At 45.3% G+C, this 24,937-nt stretch overlaps 1 protein-coding gene across 2 annotated transcripts in view; it reads left to right on the top strand.

Moving 5' to 3' along the window:
• MEGF6 (multiple EGF like domains 6) overlaps positions 1-24,937 on the top strand; it is a 409,802-nt gene that overhangs the window by 40,325 nt on the left and 344,540 nt on the right. For both annotated transcript variants that reach the window (XM_040326458.1, XM_040326457.1), the window contains exon 2: positions 13,499-13,633. In XM_040326458.1, the coding sequence (XP_040182392.1) occupies positions 13,499-13,633 (135 nt within the window). The remainder of the gene's footprint in view (positions 1-13,498; positions 13,634-24,937) is intronic.

The following is a 24,937-nucleotide window of genomic DNA, read 5'->3' as shown; positions in this document are numbered from 1 at the left end:
ATTCTACAAAAAAAACGACCCGCAGAACCGCACTGCGATCGGAAACTTTCCGTCTTTTCTCTTCCAGGACTGATCTTGCCGGTGCTCTCGTCGTATTATAACCATTTCATTCTTATAGTGCCAACGTATTCCATAGAGCTTCATGAATTTTAATTTTAATTATTATTTCACAATCTGTGCCTTTTAAAGTCCCACCCTGAGGGGAAAACCATATTCTTAGGGCCAGATTCAGGTACATCTGCGGCGGCGTAACGTATCGCATTTACGTTACACCGCCGCAAGTTTTACGGGCAAGTGCTTGATTCACAAAGCACTTGCCTGTGAAGTTGCGACGGCGTAGCATAAATCCCTCCGGCGCAAGCCCGCATAATTCAAATGATCCGGGTAGGGGGCGTGGATCATTTAAATTAGGCGCGTTCCCGCGCCGAACGTACTACGTATGCTCCGTTTTGAAATTTCCCGCCGTGCTTTGCGCGAAATGACGTCAAACCGACATCATTTTTTGAACGTCGACGTGAGTTACGTCCTTTCCTATTCACGGACGACTTACGCAAAAAAAAAAACAAATTTGACGCGGGAACAACGGCCATACTTTAACATGGCAAGTCTAACTATAGGCCACAAAATAGCAGCTTTAACTATACGCCGGGAAAAGCCGACTAGCGATGACGTAAGAGAATGCGACGGCCGCGCGTACCTTCGTGGATCGCCGGAAAAAGCTAATTAGCATACCCGACGCGGGAAAACGACGCAAACTCCACCCAGCGGGTGCCGAAGTATTGCACCTACGATCTGAAGGCGTACGAAGCTGTACGCCCGTCGGATCGAAGCCAAAAGCCGTCGTATCTTGTTTTGAGGATTCAAACTAAAGATACGACGCGTGAAATTTGAAAGTACGCCGGTGTATCAGTAGATACGCCGGCGTACTTCTTCTGTGAATCTGGCCCTTAGTTATTAGAGGGATGTTGGTCATTTAACAGCAGATTTATCTCACCTTCAAGTTTTTGAATAGAAGATAAAATAGAAAATAATAGAAAATTAAATAGAAAATAAAATAGAAACTAATAGAATAAACAAACACAAAAAAGGATAGACTATATAAAAGAAAAATACGTTTTTCGAATGTCGAATAGCATAAATTTGAATTGGAATAGAAAAGAATAGAACAGAAGATTATAGAATGGTAGAGAAAGAATGTAACCGTCTCCTAAAATTTGAATTTGGAATGGAATTTCGAATTTGAATCGATTTTAGAATTTTCGGTCGAATTCTTAAAATTCGAAGCGAATCAAGTTTGAATAGGCGAAGCGAAAACTAATTAAACAAATGTATGTAAATAATAAATTGAAATTTACCACTTGCCGCTCCGCCTATTGCAGATTGACGTCGGCAAAGTGGTTTCAATATCCTGACTGGACGTCATATGACGTCCTCAGGATATTGAGCCGCTGCGTGCCCCCGCGGCCTAATTCAAATGTGGAACAGGGGGGCGTGTGTTATGTAAAATAACCATGACCCGACGTGATTGACGTTTTTCCCGAATGGCGCATGCGCCGTCCGTTGACATATCCCAGTGTGCATTGCTCCAAATACGCCGCTAGGACGTATTGGTTTTGACGTGAACGTAAATTATGTCCAGCCCCATTCACGGACGACTTACGCAAACGACGTAAAAAATTTAAAATTCGACGCGAGAACGACGTCCATACTTAACATTGGTACGCCGTATGTACGCCACCATTTAGCAGGGGTAACTTTACGCCGGGAAAAGCCTAACGTAAACGGCGTATCTGTACTGCGTCGGCAGGGCGTACGTTCGTGAATTCGCGTATTTAGCTGATTTACATATTTTTAGTCGTAAATCAGCGTACACGCCCCAAGCGGCCAGCGTAAATTTGCAGTTACGATCCGACGGCGTAAGACTTACGCTGGTCGGATCTAATAGAAATCTATGCGTAACTTAGTCTAAGAATCAGGCGCATAGATACGACGGCACAACTCAGAGATACGACGGCGTATCTGGAGATACCCCCTTCGTATCTCCTTTGTGAATCTGGGCCTTGGTCTTTAAGTGGTTAAATTAACAGGAAGGGAAAACCCTGTTTCAGCCAATAGAAATGAGAGCTGTAAGCTAGACGGTTTCTATAGGGAACACAAGCAACTTATTTTGCTGCAGTTTTTATCCGTCAGCCCCCAGTCTGAGCTGAACACGGCTCACGTATCGCAGGTGATAAAAACTCCTGTATATATTCCGCCGTCCTCAGAGCTGCCAGTTGGATCAGCCCGAAGGCACGCGTTAAATGCCAGCGCAATAAAACCATTACAATGCGCTAACATGAGACGGCAAATAAAGAACCGTCCCAATGTCACCTTAATCTGAAGTGAAGGCAGCTAGTTTTTCACCTAAGTTCAATAAAGACAGCTAGAGGCTGGTGCCTTTTCCAGCTAAGGTAATGGAGCCATGTGTTCCTTCACATCTCTCAGCGTAGCTGATGGGCAACCCCCTTGAACACCCAGAGGTTCCAGTTTAAGGTGGGTACTTGAAATATTGAGGGACTTAAAATATATGTAGAGTGCGGGGGTCAGGTGTATGTAATATAAAATAAGGGGTTGGGAGTGTGTAATATAGGGTGCAGGGGTCAGGAGCAGGGCAGCCATCACAAATTTTGGGGCCCCTTACACAGCTTTAGGCAGGGCCCCCCTGGAGCAGAGAACCAGGGGTGAGGGGTGCTGACGAAATAAAACCAAGTGTAATCTCTTCTGATGCAAGATAATAAGCGGGAAGGGGGGGGGGGATCTGGGGACCATTGGGCCCCTTACACGTGTAATGCAAACAAAGGGGTAAAAAATAAATAAAACGGAAGGGCCATGGGGACCATTGGGCCCCTTACAGGTGTAATGCAAAAAAAATTATAAATAAATAAAAAATACGGGAGGAGGGGCCAGCCATCGGACCCCTTACAGGTGTAATGCTAAAAAAAAAAAATGGAGGGGGGCCAGCCGGGCCCCTGGGGATCATCAGGCCCCTTACAGGTGTAATACCTGTACCCCCCTGATAGCGGCCCTAGTCAGGAGTATGTTATACAACCTCACTTTAATAGCAGAGTTTGACTGTTCCTCGCCCAGTTTTAAGCCTTTGACAGCTGTTTCTATTTCAGTAAATGACTGTGTTTCAACTGTCATTAGCACCTGCTTGGTATAATTGGTTAATCGTCCACCTGACTCTAATGCTACAAACTCTCTGACTTTGTGCAAGTGTAATGAAGTGTACACACGATCGGAAATTCCGTCAAGAAAACCCGTGGATTTTTTTTCCCGACGGAATTTTGGCTCAAACTTGTTGCGTACACGGGGTCACACAAAATTCCGAGTCAAGAAGTCCGATGGAGCCTACACACGGTCGGAATTTCTGACCAAAAGCTCACATGGAACTTTTCTTGTCGGAAATTCCGACCGTGTGTACATTAGAACTGATGCTGGCTTGAAGCCGAAGGGTGGTTGCACCAAATATTGATTTGATCTAGATTTTTTTTTATCTAGATTTTCCTTCTGTTCGTTCACTTTGCATTATCTAAATTGATAAAAATGAACAATTAAACATATAGGCCTGGATTCACATACCTTGGCGCATATTTATGCCAAGGTATAAATATGCGGGGTTCCCCCGGCGCAAGTCGTTGTAAGTGGAAGTGGGCGTGAGCCATGCTAATGAGGCGTGACCCCATGTAAATGATTGGCCAGAGCGCCATCAAGATACGAATAACGTACATGCGCCGTCCCGTGGACGTATCCCAGTGCGCATGCTCAGAATCACGTCGAATCAACTGCCTAAGATACGTCGAATCACTGCCTACAACGTGAACGTAACCTACGCCCAGCCCTATTCACGTACTGCTACGTAAACAACGTAAAATACGACGGCTGTTCCCTGGTCCATACCTTTGCATGAGCTGCGCCTCATAGATGGGGAATAACTTTACGCCTTACGCAAAACGCGTATATTATGCGCCGGCGCAACTATGTTCGTGAATCGACGTATCTCCCTCATTTGCATATTTGCAATGAGGCGGCCAGCGTAAATATGCGCCCACGATACGCCGGCGTAGGAAAGTTACGTCGGTCGGATAAAGCCTATTTTCAGGCGTATCTAGTTCTGTGGGCACGGCGCATAGATACGACGGCGCACATTTACACTTACGCGGCGTATCTCGAGATACGTCGGCGTAAGTGCTTTGTGAATCCGGGCCATATTTTTGAAAGCATTCTTGCTTTACAAAAATAAAAATTGGACATGTGATGGCGCCCCCCTTTGCTTCTGGGCTCTATAGCAATTGCATGGCCTGCTACAAGGGATACTTGGTGATAGAGTCAGTGCCGGCCCAAGACATTGTGCTGCCTGGGACCAAGAATGAAATGCTGCCCCCCCCCCCCCCCCCAGAAAAAAAATCATGCGAACCAAAAGGCCCCCACATTCATTATTTTATATCATGATAACTAAAGGGGACCCGTCATGGCTCTATACATGTATAAAGGAGTATAAAGAGGACCTGTCATTGCTCTATACATGTATAAAGGAGTATAAAGAGGACCTGTCATTGCTCTATACATGTATAAAGGAGTATAAAGAGGACCTGTCATTGCTCTATACATGTATAGGAGTATAAAGAGGACCTGTCATGGCTCTATACATGTATAAAGAGGACCTGTCATGGCTCTATACATGTATATAGAGGACCTGTCATTACTCTTTACATGTAAAGGAATATCAAGAGGACCTGTCATGGCTCTATAAATGTATATAGGACTATAAAGAGTACTTGACTTGGCTCTATACATGTATAAAGGAGTATAATGAGGGCCTGTCATGGCTCTATAGATGTATAAAGAGAACCTGTCATGGCTCTATACATGTATAAAGAAGTATAAAGAGGACCTGTCATGGCTCTATACGTGTATATAGAGGACCTGTCATGGCTCTATACGTGTATATAGAGGACTTGTCGAGACTCTTTACATGTAAAGGAATATAAAGAGGACCTGCCATGGCTCTATAAATGTATATAGGAGTATAAAGAGGACCTGTCATGGCTCTATAAATGTATATAGGAGTATAAAGAGGACCTGTCATGGCTCTATAAATGTATATAGGAGTATAAAGAGGACCTGTCATGGCTCTATAGATGTATAAAGAGGGCCTGTCATGGCTCTATACATGCATATAGGCGTATAAAAGGACCTGCTATGGCTCTATATATGTATCCAGGAGTATAAAGGGACCTGTGAATTGCCGGCGGCCACAATGTCTTTTGCGCAAACTAATCAATGTACGCTAATTGTGTTTTTTTTTTTTTGGTACCAAAAATATGTAGTAGAATACATATTGGCCTAAACTGAAGAAAATTGTTTATTTTTCTAAATTTTGGAGATATTTATTATAGCAAAAAGTAAACAAAATATATATATTTATAGCACAAAAATTAAAAACCGCAGAGGTGATCAAACGTCACCAAAAAAAAGCTCTATTTGTGGGAAAAAAGGACATCAATTTTATTTGGGTAGCAGAGCTGGCGGAACGGGCTGGCGGGCATCAGTATGCTGCCCCCCTAAAAGTGCTGCCTGGTACCCATGGTACCACCCGGTCCCATCATAGGGCCGGCCCTGGGTAGAGTGCTGTAGGAGAGAAGTAAACCGAGGCAGTGGATTAGTGCTAGAGCCATAAAATAGCCATGAAATCGGAGTCTGAGTAACAGTACGGGAGGGACATAAGAAGAAAAATAAAGAGAAAAACAGCAGATTAAAAAAGAGAGCTGGAAAAGAAGAGCCGGTCTTCATAGGGCCACATTCCCATAAAGGGTAAACTCTATTCTTTGTTGCTCCTCGAAAAAGGCGAATCTCGGTTACAAATCTCGGATTAGTATGCTCCAGCTGAAGCTCTTTCTACATGATGGAGGCGATACATTTAAGCAGCCCGTAGTTTAGCGCCTGTACAAGTTATGTAGGAGCCTCTGTGATTAATGGGTGTATTAGTCCTTCGCTATCAGTGGCATTTCACCCTTGCGTGCTGTACAGGAGGAGGCCATGTACAATTTATTTTCACGTTGGCGCTAGAAGAGATCTTAATCTTTGGTACATGCGGTGGAGGAGGCATTAACGATCCCTGGCAATTTCCCAAAGAATAGCTGAATTATCTCAACTATTTGCAATAAATTCCCGCTATAGAAAATAAATAGCAAAGTCTAGGTGGTGATATTTCCGTAAAGGTGCTGGGGCTTTGCTTGCATAATCTGAGTATGAACAGAGCTGCGAGCGCGTCTCCACATTTTTTTTTTTTTTACTTTTTAAAGTGTTTTTAAAGCACTTTGGGAACTCTTGGCTCTCAAAACGTGTTGTCTACCTTATTATTTCTGTTGTCATGTTGCTATAAACAGTAAAGGATTATGGACTTTTAAGGCCCCATGCACACGAGAAGCAAATGCAAGCACATGTAAACTCAAGTTTTCAAAGGCAAAAAACGGCGTTTAAAACGCCAGTTTTTGCCGCGAATTTTTTTCTTGCGTTTTGTCGCGTTCAGCTGCGTTTTACCGCGTTTGCGGCTATCAGCGTTCATAACAAAGACATTGTAGACCCTCCCAAAGCTTTGAAACGCAAAAACGTTTGCGTCTGAAAAAACGAGCCTAAACCCAACTGCTTTAAAACGCCAAAAAACGTGAATGTGTGCATGGACACATAGGATAACATTAAATGTGTTCAGGGGCAGTTGAAAAAAATGCCCAAATGCCTCTGAACTCGAGTTTACCAGCGTCTCGTGTGCATGGGGCCTAAGAGGATTGATTGGTGCCTTGTTTTTTTTAATTCATGGGCTTTTCCTTTGGGGTGGTCACCTCTCCATCCAGGGGGTACAGGCATTACACTAGTGAGGGGCCTGAATGTACACAGGGGCCCGCAGGAGAGAGGAGAGATGACGCTTTCCAATTTTTGGCAGGACCACCCCACCCTCCCGACTTTCTGCTCGCGGCAGGAGAGAGATGAGATGACACACAACCGCCCCCCTCTTTTCTTTGCTCGCTTCGGGAGACAGGTGAGCTGACACTTTCCTATTTTCGCGACCGCACCCCCCTCCCGTTCTCTGCTCGCGGTAGGAGAGAAGGAAGAGGTGAGAGCCGACACTTCCCAATTTTCGGCACCCCCCTGCCCCCATTCGTTGCTCGCGGCAGGAGAGAGAAGGAAGAGGTGAGCTGACACTTTCCCATCTTTGGCACCCCCCCCATTCTCTGCTTGTGGCAGGAGAGAAGGAAGAGGTGAAAGCCGACACTTCCCAATTTTCGGCACCCCCCCGCCCCTATTCGTTGCTCGCGGCAGGAGAGAGAAGGAAGAGGTGAGCTGACACTTTCCCATCTTTGGCACCCCCCCCCCCCCATTCTCTGCTCGTGGCAGGAGAGAAGGAAGAGGTGAGAGCCAACACTTCCCAATTTTCGGCACCCCCCCCGCCCCTATTCGTTGCTCGCGGCAGGAGAGAGAAGGAAGAGGTGAGCTGACACTTTCCCCTCTTTGGCACCCCCCCCCATTCTCTGCTCGTGGCAGGAGAGAAGGAAGAGGTGAGAGCCAACACTTCCCAATTTTCGGCACCCCCCAGGTTCTCTGCTCACGGCAGGAGAGAGAAGAAAGAGGCTAGAGCCGACACTTCCAAATTTTCGGCAACACCCTTGTTCTCTGCTCACGGCAGGAGAGAGGTGAGATGACACTTTCAGATTTTGGGGAGCACCCCCCCACCGGTTCTCTGCTCCAGGGGGGCCATGCCTTAAGCTGTGTAAGGGGCCCCAAAATGTGTGATGGTTGCCCCTGTGTCTAGGAGATTGAGCTGCCCAAGTCAAGCTATTAAATTTTACCACCATCTTTTATTTCTCCAAAGTGAGATTGTTGTCTATTGCCTCACATTTGGTCTACTCTTGGACTTTTTTTGGGGCTTTTGGATAGAAACATACTTGAGGTGATTGTAGATAGAAACATAGAAAGGGTTAGAACATCTCTAAGGTTTGGATAAAAAAGGGTTAGAACATCTCTAATGCCCCGTACACACCATCACTTTATGTGATGAAAAAAAATGACGTTTTTAAAAACGTCACTTTAATTGACCGTGTGTGGGGGAAAACTTTGTTTTATGTCTTGTAAAAAACGACCAAAAAATTTTTAAGCATGCTTCAATTTTATGTGTAGTTTTTCAAAACGTCGTTTTTTACTTCACAGAAATTGACCGTGTGTAGCAAAAAACGTCGTTTAAAAAGACGTTTTTACACCCGCGCATGCCCAGAAGCTAGGTATGAAGCAAGCTTCAATGGAAAAAGTGGTGAGAACGTAACCTTGCTTTGCTAGAGCATTGTGAGAAAAACGATGGTGTGTAGGCAACTTCGTCTTTGAAAATTGAAGTTTCAAAAACGTCATTTTTTACTTCACAGAAAATGTCGTTTTTTTTCATCACATAAAGTGATGGTGTGTACAGGGCATGAGGTGTTTTATTGCCCGCTGTGCCCCCACTAGGGAGATTCGCTCCTATTTGTCCTGATGACCATGGTTTACGGAATATAAAATGGTAAACTCAGCTCTTCTTATACAGTTAGCAACCAAATATGGACAATGACTCAACTCCACCCACAACATTACACAAGGAACTTCAATACACATTCCTTTAGTGACAATGACATTCAGATAATCCACATGAACTAATTACTAATCATTACACAGACGTTCTGACTCAGCGATAAGTTATTCTCACCTGCTACACAATACACATTCCTTTGTAGACGTAAGTCAGACGTCTGACCTTTAGAGGGTGCTAAGTCACAACACATATTATCATCAATAGAACTTCACACAATGAAAGGTTCTTGAGAGGCAGACTTAATTAGCACAATAGAATCCAATCACAGCAAGCTTTTATCACTACAGCCAGGTAGACTTAATTAGCACCTCAACAGTCTATGTACCACATTGAATGAGTCACTCTCCTATTGACCTGTTGGGGTCAGAATTAACAACAGTAATATTTCAAGATATCCTGCAATACATGAATGATCATTATTGTCCCATCTCATGTAATTCATGATATCATTTCTCAGTCATCCTATGCCCCTATTGGACATAGGATGACCCTAGACCCAAGAGTCATTAGTGAAGCTGGCACAGGAGTACCCCGCATCCTTCAAAAGTCTCTGGGTGTCACGGCCATTCCGTTACAGGGGGTCAAAGATTTGTGCTGAGAAGGGGGCGGGCAAATTTATTCCTAGGGGGTATGCATGGAAGATTAGTGCTTACGGTTTTTGTGGGGATATTCTTGCTGACACATAATGCTCCTACATCTTGGGGGTGGGGGGCGCAGTTTGGCTTGTTCGCCCTGGGCTCTAGATGACGTTGCCCTGGCACTGCTGGCACCCACCGGTGAATTTTATCTGACTCCAGGTCTAGTCTTCTAGGTAGATTCAGAAAGAGTTAGGCCGGCTTATCAGTAGATACGCCGACCTAACTCAGAATCTAAGCCGGCTTATGTTTAAGTGTATTCTCAATCAGAGATACGCTTAAACATATCTAAGATAGGACGGATTGCGCCGTCCTATCTTAGGTTGCAATATTTTAGATGGCCGCTAGGTGGCGCTTCCATTGCGGTCGGCGTAGAATATGTAAATTAGTAGATACGCCGATTCACGAACGAACGTACGCCCGGCCGACGCAGTACATTTAAGCCGTTTCTGTAAGCCATTATGCGCAGTTAGAAAAACGTAAGGTCAAGCACAATTAGCATACAACACGCCCCCCTAACACACATTTGAATTCGGCGCCCTTACGCCTGCGCGCTTTAGGCTACGCCGGCGTAACATAGCAGGCAAGTACATTGAGAATCATGTACTTGCCTAGCTAACTTTCAGCGGCGTAGCCTAAACACGCTAAGCTACGCCGCCGCAAGTTTAGGCTATTGTGTGTGAATCTACCTATTCATATCCAGTACCCAAATCATTGGGTCACAGCAAGATTCCTTTGGCGTGCCGAATTTCTCGCTATCCAGCCCTTTCATCCTTCATTGTCGTTCAATGCAGGAGCTCAACTACATATACGTCGGTTGAAAACTAAAACTAGAACAAACATCCCTTGAGTCACTTAAAAATGCAAAACTTTCATGATTGACTAAAATGTATCGGCTCGTTGGATAAAATATTTTCAGAACTCCATCCAGAGAAAGGCAATTAACCAGCTTTTGATCATCAGCATAAATTCATATTTTCTGGTTCCTACCTTGTACAAGATAAATGTACGGCCATATTTCTTCTCTGTAATTTATGCCAAAGTTCGTCTTCCAAAGAGTAATTTTCCGGCCCGAGCCTGGCCCACGGCGCAGTTTCTGCAGGAAACAAATGTTCTGATTTATAACTCCGTCCACACCCACTTTAAGTTTAGACTTGATAACGAAACAAAAAATGTTCTTATCGTGAGGAAGTTCCACAAAGGGCTTTGGTTTAAAAGATCATAAAGGGTCAGTCTACCCTTGACCGATATTTCACTTTTTAGTAGATATCGGAGGGTAAAACTACCTGAAATTACAATAGAGGTTATGTAAATTTAACAGAGATATGTAGGAAAAAGGATAGAGTGATATTAAGGATTAGAAAAAGATTTAAGTCCAATCACTTAAATCTCATACTGTATATACTCTATGGCCCGGATTCACAAAGCACTTACGCCGACGTATCTCCAGATACGCCATAGTAAAAACAAATGTGCGCCGTCATATCTATGCGCCGAACCAGAAACCAAGATATGCCTAAAAATAGGCTTTATCCGACCGACGTAATTTGCCTACGCCGGCGTATCGTGGGCGCATATTTACGCTGGACGCATGTTGCGCTCCCATTGATTTTCGATTCAAATATGCAAATGAGGGAAATACGGCGATTCACAAACGTACTTGCGCCCGGCGCATAATATACGCGGTTTGCGTAAGTCGTAAGTTATTCCCCATATATGAGGCGCAACCCATGCAAAGGTATGGACCAGGGAACACAAGCCGTCGTATTTTACATAGTTTACGTAGTACGTGAATAGGGCTAGGCGTAGGTTACGTTCACACCGTAGGCAGTGATTCGACGTATCTTAGGCAGTTGTTTCGACGTGATTCTGAGCATGCGCACTGGGATGCGGCCACGGGACGGCTCATGCGCCGTTCGTTATATATGTATCTGTCTGGCACTCGGCCCATCATTTGCATGGGGTCAGGCCTCATTTGCATGTCTCACGCCCACATCCACCTACGCCGGCTTACGCCTTAGAAACCCAGCGCAGATTTGGGAGCAAGTGCTTTGTGAATTCGGTGCTTGCCTCTCTGCGCTGCGATTACCAAAAGTATTGGGACACCTGCCTTTACACACACATGAACTTTAACGGCATCCCAGTCTTAGTCCGTAGGGTTAAATATTGAGTTGGCCCCCTCTTTGCAGCTATAACAGCTTCAACTCTTCTGGAAGGCTGTCCACAATGTTTAGGAGTGTCTATGAGAATATTTGACCATTTTTCCAGAAGTGCATTTGTGAGGTCAGGCACGGATGTTGGGTGAGAAGGTCTGGCTTGCAGTCTCCACTCTAATTCATCCCAAAGGTGTTCTATCGGGTTGAGGTCAGGACTTTGTGCAGGCCAGTCAAGTTCCTCCACCTCAAATTCGCTCATCCATGTCTTTATGGACCTTGCTTTGTGCACTGGTGGGCAGTCATGTTGGAACAGGAAGGGGCCGTTTCCACAAAGTTGGGAGCATGAAATTGTCCAAAATGTCTTGGTATGCTGATGCCTTAAGAGTTCCCTTTACTGGAACTAAGGGGCCAAGCCCAACCCCTGAAAAACAACCATAATCCCCCCTCCACCAAATGATTTGGACCAGTGCACAAAGCAAGGTCCATAAAGGTCCCTTTTAATTAGAGCCCTCCTGTATTAATGTGATGGGTGAGTCAGGGCCCAGATATAGGTTTGGTTGGGAGGAGCCCTGGTGCAGTTGGGGCATGGGAGCCAGAGACCCCCCAATCAGGCAGATGTAGCCAGCGAGTGGGGCACCCAGAAGAGCCGCTGTAGACTTCATGATCCTTATGGAGATGGGGTCTAGGGTGGGTTGCAGAAGGCCTTTTAGGCTGCCTGGAGTGGGGCTAGTTTACATCCATTTAGGAGAGTGGTCTGTGTCTGCTCTCATGAGCTTACTGGACTAGGACCTGTCATCCTCCTGCTCATCTGGGATCAGTGGAGAGATCCCCTACTGAGCAAGCAAATCGCAGCCGCAGGCCGCCCTGTGTGAAAGGGGTCTTTAGCGCTGATTTCCAGTTATTCTCAAGCCCCCTTACACACTTATGAGTGGGAACATCAAAAATACCAAAGTGAGCAAGAACACCCAACATACTAAGGTGTATGGATAAACCCAGCTTTCCAAGGTGGATGAAGAAGATCTTTCCTGCATTTTACATCAGGACCCCAGTAGTAAAAAGCCAATGGTTGACTTATTTCATCAGGCTCAGCCTATGACCAAAGTATCAATTTTGGACAAGAAAGGAGAACTTCAGGCAAAATACAAACTAAGTTAATAGGCCTTTAAAGGGAAAGCTATTAGGGCCAGATTCTCGTAAATCCGCGTAAAATTGTGCGGGCGTAACGTATCTGATTTACGTTACGCCTCCGCAACTTACACGGGCAAGTGCTGTATTCTCAAAGCACTTGCTCCATAAGTTGCGGCGGCGTAGCGTAAATTGGCCGGCGTAAGCCCGCCTAATTCAAATTTGGATCAGGGGGGCGTGTTTTATGTAAATTTACTGTGACCCGATGTGATTGACGTTTTTCCCGAACGGCGCATGTGCCGTTCGTGGAATTTCCCAGTGTGTATTGCTCCAAAGTATGCCGCAAGGTCATCATTGGTTTCGACGTGACCGTAAATGACGTCCAGCCCCATTCACGGACGACTTACGCAAACGACGTAACTTTTTCAAATTTCAACGTGGGAACGACGGCCATACTTAACATTGTTACGCCGCACTTACGCCACCATATAGCAGGGGCAACTATACGCCGGGAAAAGCCTAACGTAAACGGCCTAACTTTACTGCGTCGGCCGGGGCGTACGTTTGGGAATTCGCGTATCTACGATTCGACGGAAGCGCCACCTAGTGGCCAGCCTAAATATGCATTTACGATACGACGGTGTAACACAGTTATGCCTGTCGGATCTAAGCGAAATCTATGCGTAATTGATTCTAAGAATCAGGCGCATAGATACGACGCGCAACTTAGAGATACGGCGGCGTATCTCGTTTAAGAATCTGGCCCTTAGTCTGTGTTTTTTTTTGGCTTGCATTATTTTAGGACAGAATAATTTCTGAAATACAAGTTTAAGAACAAAAACCTTCTTTCGTAATGAAATTCATTAAAATTAAGAATGTACTCTCGGCAGCCAACTCAACTTTTCAACACTTTTTTTGTCTTCTAGGCCCAACGTGTGCCCAGAGAGGGAGATGACCATAGTGGCCCACAAACAGCCGGTGGTGGAAGCCTACAGCCGAATGGTCAAGGTCTGGAAGCAAGGCTGTGCTGGGCAGATGTGGTGCATCGGATATGAGCGGAGGTAGGTGCTGTATCATGTTTAGGGAATGCTCCATATTTGGGACTTTCCAGGAAATATGAGTTATCGTTAAAAATGTTCTCTTTAAAAAATACAGCTGTTTAATTCTCCTCCAGGCAGTTACAGGAAAGTCCGGTTTCCTTGCAGCCCCCATGTTTGCTAATTGCTGTCTGAGTGCAGACCCGGTGCTAGTAATGAAAGTAATGATCCACCCAAATACAGAACCACTGAACCACCAAGTTTTAACAATTAAGAAGATACAGAAGCTTCCAAAAACTGTCAGTGGTCTCCAAACTGCGACCTGGGGGCCAGATGTGACCCTTTGCCTGTTTTTTATCCAGCCCTTGGGCATTATTACCTGTACTGTCAGCAACAGAGGGGCATAGTTCCTGCCACTGACACCAATGGTGGCGCACCATTCCTCCCATTGATACCAATGATGGCGCACCATTCCTCCCTTTGATACCAATGATGGTGCACCATTCCTCCCACTGATACCAATGATGGTGCACCATTCCTCCCACTGATACCAATAATGGCGCACCATTCCTCCCATTGTTGCCAATAATGGCGCACCATTCCTTCCACTGATACCAATGATGGCGCAACATTCCTCCCATTGATACCAATGATGGCGCACCATTCCTCCCATTGATACCAATGATGGTGCACCATTCCTCCCATTGATACCAATGATGGTGCACCATTCCTCCCATTGATACCAATGATGGTGCACCATTCCTCCCACTGATACCAATGATGGCGCAACATTCCTCCCATTGATACCAATGATGGCGCACCATTCCTCCCATTGATACCAATGATGGTGCACCATTCCTCCCACTGATACCAATGATGGCGCACCATTCCTCCCATTGTTGCCAATAATGGCGCACCATTCCTTCCACTGATACCAATGATGACGCACCATTCCTCCCTTTGATACCAATGACGGCGCACCATTCTTCCCATTGATACCAATAACAGCGCACCATTCCTCCCATTGATACCAATAACGGCGCACCATTCCTCCCATTGATACCAATAACGGCGCACCATTCCTCCCATTGATACCAATAACGGCGCACCATTCCTCCCATTGATACCAATAACGGCGCACCATTCCTCCCATTGATACCAATAACGGCGCACCATTCCTCCCATTGATACCAATAACAGCGCACCATTCGTCCCATTTGATACCAATAACGGCGCACAATTCCTCCCATTGATACCAATAACGGCGCACCATTCCTCCCATTGATACTAATGATGGCGCACCATTTCTCCCATTAATACCAATAATGGGGCCCCACTATTCCTCCCACTGACACGGGGGAACAAATGTTATTCAATTTCTTAATTTTCCAAAAAATGTGACAAACAAATTACAACTTTAAAAAAATAACTCACAGTGCCGCATACCTTGAATTGTCTACTTTACAAAAAGGGGTAATTTGGGGGGGGGGGGGGGGGGGGGGTGTATTTTAAGTAGCATTTTAGGGCCTTAAAGCAGTGTTCCACCACCCCCACCTTTCTTATGACCGGCGTGATCTCCTATGGGTAACAGAGGTTGCTGTTACCCATAGGAGATTACGCCGGTCCTAAGAAAGGACCAGGGGGAACGAGGAGTGTTCTACACGTTTGCATACACGGCTAGAGAAGCTTGGTGCCGGCAAATAGGCACACAAAAATGTGAGGGCAATACTTGTCTTGTTTTTAAATCAAATAAAAAATGTTTTTACCTACTACACTATGTCGGGCACCCTTTCTCTGTGAGTTTTTATAGAGAAAGAGACGCAGCACCCTAATATCTAAAGATACCTAATAATCGTGGTAATAGGATTGGTTATCCTGGGAATGAACCAAAGGCATTCATTGAATGGGATCTGGTGAGTGGCCATTTTTTACGTTGGCATTTGAATATTTCACAGAAGGAATATTGATTAAGAGCAGCACCTGGTTATCATATTGGAACTTTTTTCCTGTTGCCTTCTTTTTTCCTTGTTTGTTTATTTTTTCCAGCGTAGGGAAGAGGCTCCATATAGGAACTCTCTTGCACCTATATATATATATATATTTTATACATATATATATATTTTATTTTCCGCACCAAACCAATTTTGGACTGGTAGCACTATAATATACACTCGTTTGTCTATAAGAATTGATACTTTTGCATGTTGGCTAGGGGGCTAAATAGCCTAAGGCCCCATGCACACGAGACGCTATTACAAACGCCTCTAATCTCAGCTTTTCAAAGGCAAAAACCGGCATTTAAAACGCCCGTTTTTGCCGCGAATTGCGCAGCGTTTTGCCGCGATTTGCGGCGTTTTACCGCGATTTGCGGCTGTCGGCGTTTATCCCCAAAACACTGTAGACCCTCCCCAAGCTCAGAATCAAACTATTTGTGCCGCGTTTTGCCGCGTTTAGCGGCGTTTTGCCGCGATTTGCGTCTAAACCGCAAAAGCTGAAAGCTTCCGAACCCAAAATTTGGGGTTTGGAAAAACGGCCCTAAACCCAACTGCTTTGAAACGCCAAAAAACGTGATCGTGTGCATGGACACATAGGATAACATTAAATGTGTTCAGGGACAGTTGAAAAAAATGCCCAAATGCCTCTGAACTCGAGTTTAGCAGCGTCTCGTGTGCATGGGGCCTTACTCATCCCTACCGCACGCTCTACACTAAGCCTACCCAGGAACGTGCGGGAGGTGAGGGATGATTAGAGCAGGTGCTCTGACCCCGGGAAAGGCTGACTACGGCAAAGCACCGTTCACACATTCCATTATTAAAGAATGTCAAATATTAAGCAATCCCTAATTTAATGTTTGCTTTCCTAACACAAACATTGTTAAATATCAGCTGGCTTTATACGTCCGATCGCCCGCTGAAACCCTTCACTATATTATATGACGTGTCAAGATAGTTTGTTTTACTTTATGGAAAACACATGGACAGCTGTGTGCGTGGAGGTTTAACAATATTCAGCGATGGTTCTATCTCTACCCGGGATTATTTTCTTTTTTACAGAATGCCTGTTTTTATTCCACCTTACTCTCTCATTGCTAAAAAAAAATAATCCTGTAGTGAGATTTTATCACAAACATATTTTCAAACGAATAGAGCTCAATAGTCATTTTTGGGTCTGTTTAACCACTTAAGACCCGGACCTTTAGGCAGGAAAAAGGACCCGGCCAGTTTTTGCGATTCGACACTGCGTCGCTTTAACTGACAATTGCGCGGTCGTGCGACGTGACTCCCAAACAAAATTAGCGTCCTTTTTTCCCTACAAATAGAGCTTTCTTTTGGTGGTATTTGATCACCTCTGCGGTTTTTATTTTTTGCGCTATAAACAAAAATAGGGTGACAATTTTGAAAAAAATTCAATATTTTTTACTTTTTGCTGTAATAAATATCCTCCAAAAATATATATAAAAAAAAATGTTTCCCTCAGTTTAGGCCGATACGTATTCTTCTACCTATTTTTGGTAAAAAAAATATCACAATAAGCTTTTATCGATTGGTTTGCGCAAAATTTATAGCGTTTACAAAATAGGGGATAGTTTTATTGCATTTTTATAAAAAAAAAACGGGGATGTAGTCCCAAGGGAGGGGGCAAGCACTCTGACTAACCCCCAGCCAGAACGGCTCGGATGATGGGGGCAAGCTTACTGAGGAACAGGAAGTGAGAAATTCAGACAAAGGAAAAAAAACATTTAGAAGGGAAATTTAAGGAAAAGGTAAGTGAACCAACAATGCACTAGCTTAACCACTTAAAGTCCCCGGAGCTGAAGAAAAGGGAGAGCTGTGTCTAAACACACCTTCCCCGATCTTCACTGTGGCGCCGTCATTGATCGTGTGTTCCCTTTTATAGGGAAACACAATCAATGACGTCACACCTACAGCCACACCCCCCTACAGTTAGAAACACAGATGAGGTCACACTTAACCCCTTCAGCGCCCCCTTGTGGTTAACTCCTAAACTGCAATTGTAATTTTCACAGTAAACAATGCATTTTTAATCTTTTAAAAAAAGATTGCTGTTGGCTGTCGCAAATATTTCCTGTAATGTGTCTAATATGTTTACCGTATTTATTGGGGTATAGCGCGCTCCCGCGTATAGCGCGCACCCCTAAATTTGCCCAGAAATTCCTGTGAAAAAAAGATTTTTGTACTTAGTTTGGTGTCTTGCACGGCGGCCTCGTCAGGTCCGGCGTCCGTCTGCGGCTTCGGGTGTCCTCGTTTCCCGCTTTCCCGCGCCGAGTTTGAATACTGCGCCGGCATATATATCGAGCGCAGTACACTCGCGTATAGTCGGCAATGCTCGAGCTGATGTTCTGGACGTACAGGACGTGAGCACGAGTGTAGCCGAGACTGCCCAAATATACACGAGTGTACTGCGCTCGGTATATGTTGGCGCAGTATTCAAACTCGGCGCAGGTATCGGCGTATATCGCGCACCCACGATTTTGCCCTGATTTTCAGGGCAAAATAGTGCGCGGTATACGCCGATAAATACGGTATTTCCTATGATCATCAGCTCCATCTGTAGCCATAATGCAGAACATTCCTGATTGAAGCATACCACTTTATGGCCATTAGATGGAGCTGTCGATCATAGGAAATTAACATGTAAATAATGTAGCTGTCACAAATAATCGCAGTAATGGGCCTAATTATGATTGTCGGCTCCTCCCAGACAGAAATTTTAGCTCTTTTCCATAAAAAAAATAAAAATAAGTGACTTCCCAAAACAAAAAATCGTAACGTTTGCCGTTGACCTATATGGCCAACCCCATAGCTGAGTTGGGAATTTTTCACGCAGGGATTTTCAATGACACTCCTGCCGTAGTAACAAGCTGTGGTGTGACTTTGCCGCGAGTCTCTCCATATTGCTCTTAGCATCGGGAAAGACAGATGAGCACGCTTAGAGATGGTGGCGGCTCATTTAGGAGACGCTTATGACTATAAAAGCTCACAGATTGAAAAGGTTTAACTGTTTTTTTTTTTTGCATGATGAGAGAGAAAATTGTACAATAATGAGAATGTTCTGCTATCCTAATTTCCTAAAAAACATTGCTTCATAAAGCGAAAATGAGGCGATAAGAAACTCGCCATACGCAGACACTTACCAGTCCATTTTTGTATGATATATTTACGCAATGACATACTGATTTGGATGGGCCAGCTGTGGGCTCCTCAGCCAAACAGACCCAGGTGGCTTCACCATCTGTCCCAGCAGATGCCAAGGGAGCGTAGGGAGATTCAAAGATTAAGAAGCTTGAAACTAGTACTGTCTGTTGTCAGGTCAGGGGTCAGGCTTGGAGACCAGTAGCTATAGAGATGCTCCTATCGACCCGCTGGATAAGTATACAAGCAGGTCCCCCTGGCAGATGACACGGGCTCACCTGAGGTGCGAGGTCTAAGTATTGACTGGTTTTCACCAGAGCTTGTGATGGTAGAGACTAGAGATGGGTTTTGCTGCGTGTTAGTACCAGGTCGATTGGCTATTTTGATGCTAGCTCAGATGGAAGACTAAGCGGTGGGAATCAGTAGGGAGGTGAGTATCTGGTGACTGGGCATTTTCATACCAGCTCCAATGGAGGAAGGAGCATAGGGATCACTTTAGAGGTAATCATCAGTGGGTGGGTGGGGAATTTTGGTGCCGACGCTGATGAAGAAACAATGAAGAGCTGATCGTCAATGGATTTGTTGTTTTGGTGCCAGCGAAATGGGGGCAAGGGATAACTGGAGAGGCGAGTACCAGTGGTTCGGTTACTTTGGTGCTGGCTCCGATGGGGGAAGGAGTGGTGGGGATCAGTAAATTGGTGAGTAGCTGGGGATTGGGTATTTTGGTATCGGCTTCAACAGATGAAGTAATGGTGAGGGATCACTGAAGAGGTGAGTATCGGTGGGTCAGGTATTTTGGATCTGGCTCCAGTGGAGGAAGGAGCGGTGGGGGATCGTGGGAGAGATGAGTATTGGTGGGTTGGGTATTTAGATGTTGGCTCCAATAGAGGAAGGAGTGGTGGGAGATCACTGGAGAGATGAGTATCAGTAGGTTGGGTATTTAGGTGTTGGCTCCAGTAGTGGAAGGAGCGGTGGGGGATCGTGGGAGAAATGAGTATCAGTGGGTTGGGTATTTAGGTGTTGGCTCCAGTAGTGGAAGGAGTGGCGGGGGGATCATGGAAGAGATGAGTATCCGTGGGTTGGGTATTTAGGTGTTGGCTCCAACAGAGGAAGGAATGGCAAAGGAATTCCTGGAAAGGTGAGTACCAGTGGATTGGGTATTTAGGTGTTGGCTCCAGTAGTGGAAGGAGCGGCAGGGGATCATGGAAGAGATGAGTATCAGTGGGTTGGGTATTTAGGTGTTGGCTCCAACAGAGGAAGGAATGGCGAGGAATTCCTGGAAAGGTGAGTACCAGTGGATTGGGTATTTAGGTGTTGGTTGCAGTTGAAGGAAGAAGTGGTGGGGGTTTCCTTGAGAGATGAGTATCAGTAGGTTGGGTATTTAGGTGTTGGCTCCAGTAGAGGAAGGAGAGGGGGGGGGGATTCCTAGAGAGATGAGTATCAGTAGGTTGAGTATTTAGGTGTTGGCTCCAGTAGAGGAAGGAGTGGTGGGGGATTCCTAGAGAGGGGAGTATCAGTAGGTTGGGTATTTAAATGTTGGCTCCAATAGAGGAAGAAGTGGTAGGAGATTCCTGGAGAGGTGAGTACCAGTGAATTGGGTATTTAGATGTTGGCTGTAGTTGAAGGAAGGAGTGGTGGGGGATTCCTTGAGAGGTGAGTATCGGTAGATTGGGTATGCTGGTGATGGCCCCAATGAAAGAAGGAGCAGTAGGGGATCACTGGAGATGTGAATATAAGTGGGTTGAGGATTTAGGTGTTGGCTCCAGTGAAGGAAGGAGTGCTGGGGGTATCGCAGGAGAGATGAGTATCAGTGAATCAGGTATTTAGGTGTTGGCTCCAATAGAGGAATGAGCAGTGGAGAGATGAGTATCCGTGGATATGGTATGCTGGTGATGGCTCCAATGGAGCAAATAGTGGTGAGGTATCACTGGAAAGGTGAGTATCCGTGGGTTGGGTATTTGGGTGTTGGCTCCAGTTGAAGGCAGGAGTGGTGGGGGATTACTGGAGAGATGAGTATCAGTGTGTTGTATTCAGGTGCTGACTCCAGTAGAGGAAGGAGCGGTGGGGTATCGCTGGAGATGTAAGTATCAGTGGGTTGGGTATGCTGGTGTTGGCTCCAATGGATGAAGGCATAGTGGGGGATCCCTGGAAAGGTATCAGTGGGTCACGTCGGGCTTTTTCATTGACACTTTCACTTTAAATCAGATTCATATTCAGTTACCTGTACATCTGAGCCAAAGTACTCTGAGAAGACAGAATGACATTGAAGGCCAGGTCTCCATTTGTGGTTGAAAAGGCTCAGGAATGCCTTAGAACATTCCCCTCCACAGTTCTCAACTTCTGCCATCCGCCTTTGAACTGCAATTTTGGGTAATTATCGGGAGTAATATATAGGCCGGGTAAAGAATAGTACAAGGGCAGTAGCTGAGTGTTCCTTTGCGTGGGGGGGGGCGGAGTTCTATGGCGCAGTCCAAGCGCTTGGCACCGCTTTAAACGTTTAATTTCAGCAGCAGCTAAATCCACGGCTCTGTATTCTGAAATAGACGACTAATTGTTCCCAAAACTTCCTACATAACAAGTCCCAGAGTCACAATGAAGCATCTTTATCGGCTCTTAAAGGGCACCTGTCAGTAACTTTACAAATAAATTCCTGACATGTCACAATATACAGAAACGGTATACTTTTTCAGAAAAGTTTCACCATTAATCATTGAAAATCCATCCCTAAAAAACTAGAAAAATTCCATTTTTTAAATTGGTCGTGAAAAATGTCCGTAAAAAATTTAGGGCCAGATCCACGTAGCGGATCGTAATTTTCGGCAGGCGTAGCCTGCCTCTAAAGTTACGGTGGCGTAGCGTAAATCTCCCGGCGTAATTGCGCGGAATTCAAATGTTAAAGATGTGGGCGTGTTTTATGTTAATTTTACTTGACCCGACGTAAATGATGTTTTTTTTTAACGGCGCATGCACCGTCCGTGGGGGTATCCCAGTGCGCATGCTCGAAATTAACCCGAAACAAGCCAATGCTTTACAACGTGAACGTCATTCTACGCAAGGCCCTATTGGCGAACGACTTACGCAAACGACGTAACATTTTCTAAATTCGACGCGGGAACAACGTCCATACTTAACATTGAGTACGCCTCATAGAGCAGGGGTAACTATACGCCGAAAAAAGCCTTACGGAAAAGACGTAAAAAAATGCGCCGGCCGGACGTACGTTCGTGGATCGCCGTATCTAGCTCATTTGCATACTCGACGCGGAAATCGACGGAATCGCCACCTAGCGGCCAGCGTAAATATGCACCTTAGATCCGACGGCGTACCAAGACGTACGCCAGTCGGATCTAGCCCAAACAAAGGATACAAAACAAAGATACGCCGGAGCAAACTAGATGTTACGTGGCGTATCAATGCCCCATAAAGGAGGTGCAACTCGGCAGCATCCATGCAAAGGGCTGCACCAGGGAACTCAAGCCGTCGTATTTTACGTAGTTTACATGGGACGTGAATATGACTAGGCGTAGGTTACTTCCACGCCGTAGGCAGTGATCCGGCGTATCTTAGGGAGTAGTTCCGACGTGATTCTGAGCATGCGCACAGGGATGTGTCCACGGGACGGCGCATGCGCCGTTCGTTATACGTATCTGTCTGGCGCTCGGCCCATCATTTGCATGGGGTCACGCCTCATTTGCATGGCTCACGCCCACTTCCACCTACGCCGGCTTACGCCTAGGAAACCCAGCGCAGATTTGGGAGCAAGTCCTTTGTGAATTCCATACTTGCCTCTCTGCGCTGCGTCGGCGTAGCGTAAAGGAGATACGCTACGGCGGCATAAATGTGCGCCGCTGTCTGTGAATCCGGGCCAAGGTGTATATAATGGAAACATAAACTTTCTAATAAGAATTAGCATGTAGATGAGGGGAGAGAGGAGCGAGGGAAAGTAAAAAGTAAGCAGAATAATCTTCAGCATTATTTGCACACAGTTATCATTATACAATATTTTTTACAAAAACACTCCTCCAAAACAGGACAATTGTTTGGTTTTTATTTTTGCAATGTGGAGTACAAGGAACACAATGACGGGTTTTGGAGAAGATAAACATTCTGATTGGCTGGGTCGAATCCCATTATATCCAACAATAAATTGTCGCCATTGCGGAGTCCTTCTCAGGAACATGCAGCGTGTCATTATCCTGATTCCAGACATATCTGATTATAGATTTTACAATATCGCAGTCTGATGGAACAATCCGGAGGTGACTTTTAGCTGATGAAAATAGTTGTTTTCTGTTTTGTTGAGCACACGCTTCTCCTCCGACATTGTGTTTGCTCTCCTCCGTCTGCTCACAGCCCGTCCTATCACCGGGTCATGAGCCGCTCATGGTTACCGAGGAATAAAGAGATTCTGGAGATTAAGGCAAAATTTGCTTGACAATAAAAATCCAAAATAAACTAGACATACCCCCTCAAAAACATCCCCCTTGGGCTGCATTCACACCCGTGCATCATTTTTAAGCATATTTTTAAATGGTTTTTGCCTGTTTTTTTGTAAAGCATTTTTAAAGTTTTTTTGAGCTTTGACTTTTTTTTAATAACCAATAGAAAAAAAAATACCATCTATTTCATCAAATGTTGCTATGTTTTTCAGTGTTTTTTTTGTTTATTTATTAACTTTTGTTTTTTGTTAGGGTTAAAGGGGTTGTAAAGGTACCGCCCCCCCCCCCCCCCCGAACCCCCGTTTTACTTACCTGACCCCTGGAAAGTCCCGCATGCGTCCATGTGATGGTCTTCGGTTCCCAGCCTGGCCGTTGATTGCCTAGGCTGGATGGATTGATAGCAGCGCAGCCATTGGCTGGCGCTGCTGTCAATCACAGCGCATGACACCCCCGGGTGGCGGGGCCGAGTGATACAGTCGGCGGCTATGCCCGCCGCTGTATCAGGGGAGCGCGCTCACAAAAGCTTTCCACCATGCGAGCTCGCATGAAGGTAGAAAGCTTTTGCGAGGAGGAGCCGAGACAGCCGCCGAGGGACCCCAGAAGACAGGGTTAGGGGACACTCTGTGCAAAACGAGCTGCACAGTGGAGTGCTAACTAACATGTTGGTTATTTTAAAAAAAATTCTGCCTTTAGTGACCCTTTACACAGGGGCAACCCGATTTACAGCGTGACTTTGCAAGGAAAATTCAGCGCGACTTCAAGCAACTTACAACGCGACTTAAAGTTGCCTCCAGGACAGGCGACTTTGGTTGTGGCCAATCACAGAATAATCAGCTCTGTGGGAGGGAGGAGTTTGCCTGAGTAAACTATTTTCTCTTCCTGTAAAGTTGCTTCACTTAACCACTTAAGGCTCCATTCACACCTAGGCGTTTTTACGCCCGACGTTATTGCAGCCTGAAATACGCTGGAGGGGTGATTTAACATTGTCGGCTATGGAGATGGTTCACATATCCACGCCGAAACGCTGTACGCCTGAAGCTCAAAACAAGTCCCTGACCCTTTTTTTTAGGCGGCTTCAGGGTTCGGCCATAGCCGACAATGTGTAAATCACCCCTCCAGCGAAAACCGCGGTAAAAAACGCTGCGTTTTGTTGCGGCAAATCGTGGGCCAAAACGCCACAATTTGTCGCGCCAAATCGCGGTACAATACGCCGCGTTCAGGTGTGAATGGAGCCTAAGTCCCGAACCAATATGCTGCTAAATGCCCAAAGGCGTTTTTTTTTACAATTCGGCACTGCGTCGCTTTAACAGACAATTGCGCGGTCGTGCGACGTGGCTTCCAAACAAAATTGGCGTCTTTTTTTCCCCACAAATAGAGCTTTTTTTGGTGGTATTTGATCATCTCTGCGGTTTTTATTTTTTGCGCTATAAACAAAAATAGAGCGAGAATTTTGAAAAAAATGCAATATTTTTTACTTTTTGCTATAATAAATATCCCCCAAAAACATATATAAAAAATTGTTTTTCCTCAGTTTAGACCGATACGTTTGATACGGTCGATTGGTTTGCGCAAAATTTATAGCGTTTACAAAATAGGGGATAGTTTTATTGCATTTTTTATTTTTTATTTTTTTTTTTACTACTAATGGCGGCGATCAGCGATTTTTTTCGTGACTGCGACATTATGGCGGACAATTTGGACACATTTTTGGGACCATTGTCATTTTCACAGCTCGT

This window comes from Rana temporaria, chromosome 10 (assembly GCF_905171775.1).
Source record: "Rana temporaria chromosome 10, aRanTem1.1, whole genome shotgun sequence".
Taxonomy (NCBI): Eukaryota; Metazoa; Chordata; class Amphibia; order Anura; family Ranidae; genus Rana; species Rana temporaria.
The sequence above is the reverse complement of the archived record's forward strand: the minus strand, read 5'-3'. Positions and strand labels throughout refer to the sequence as shown.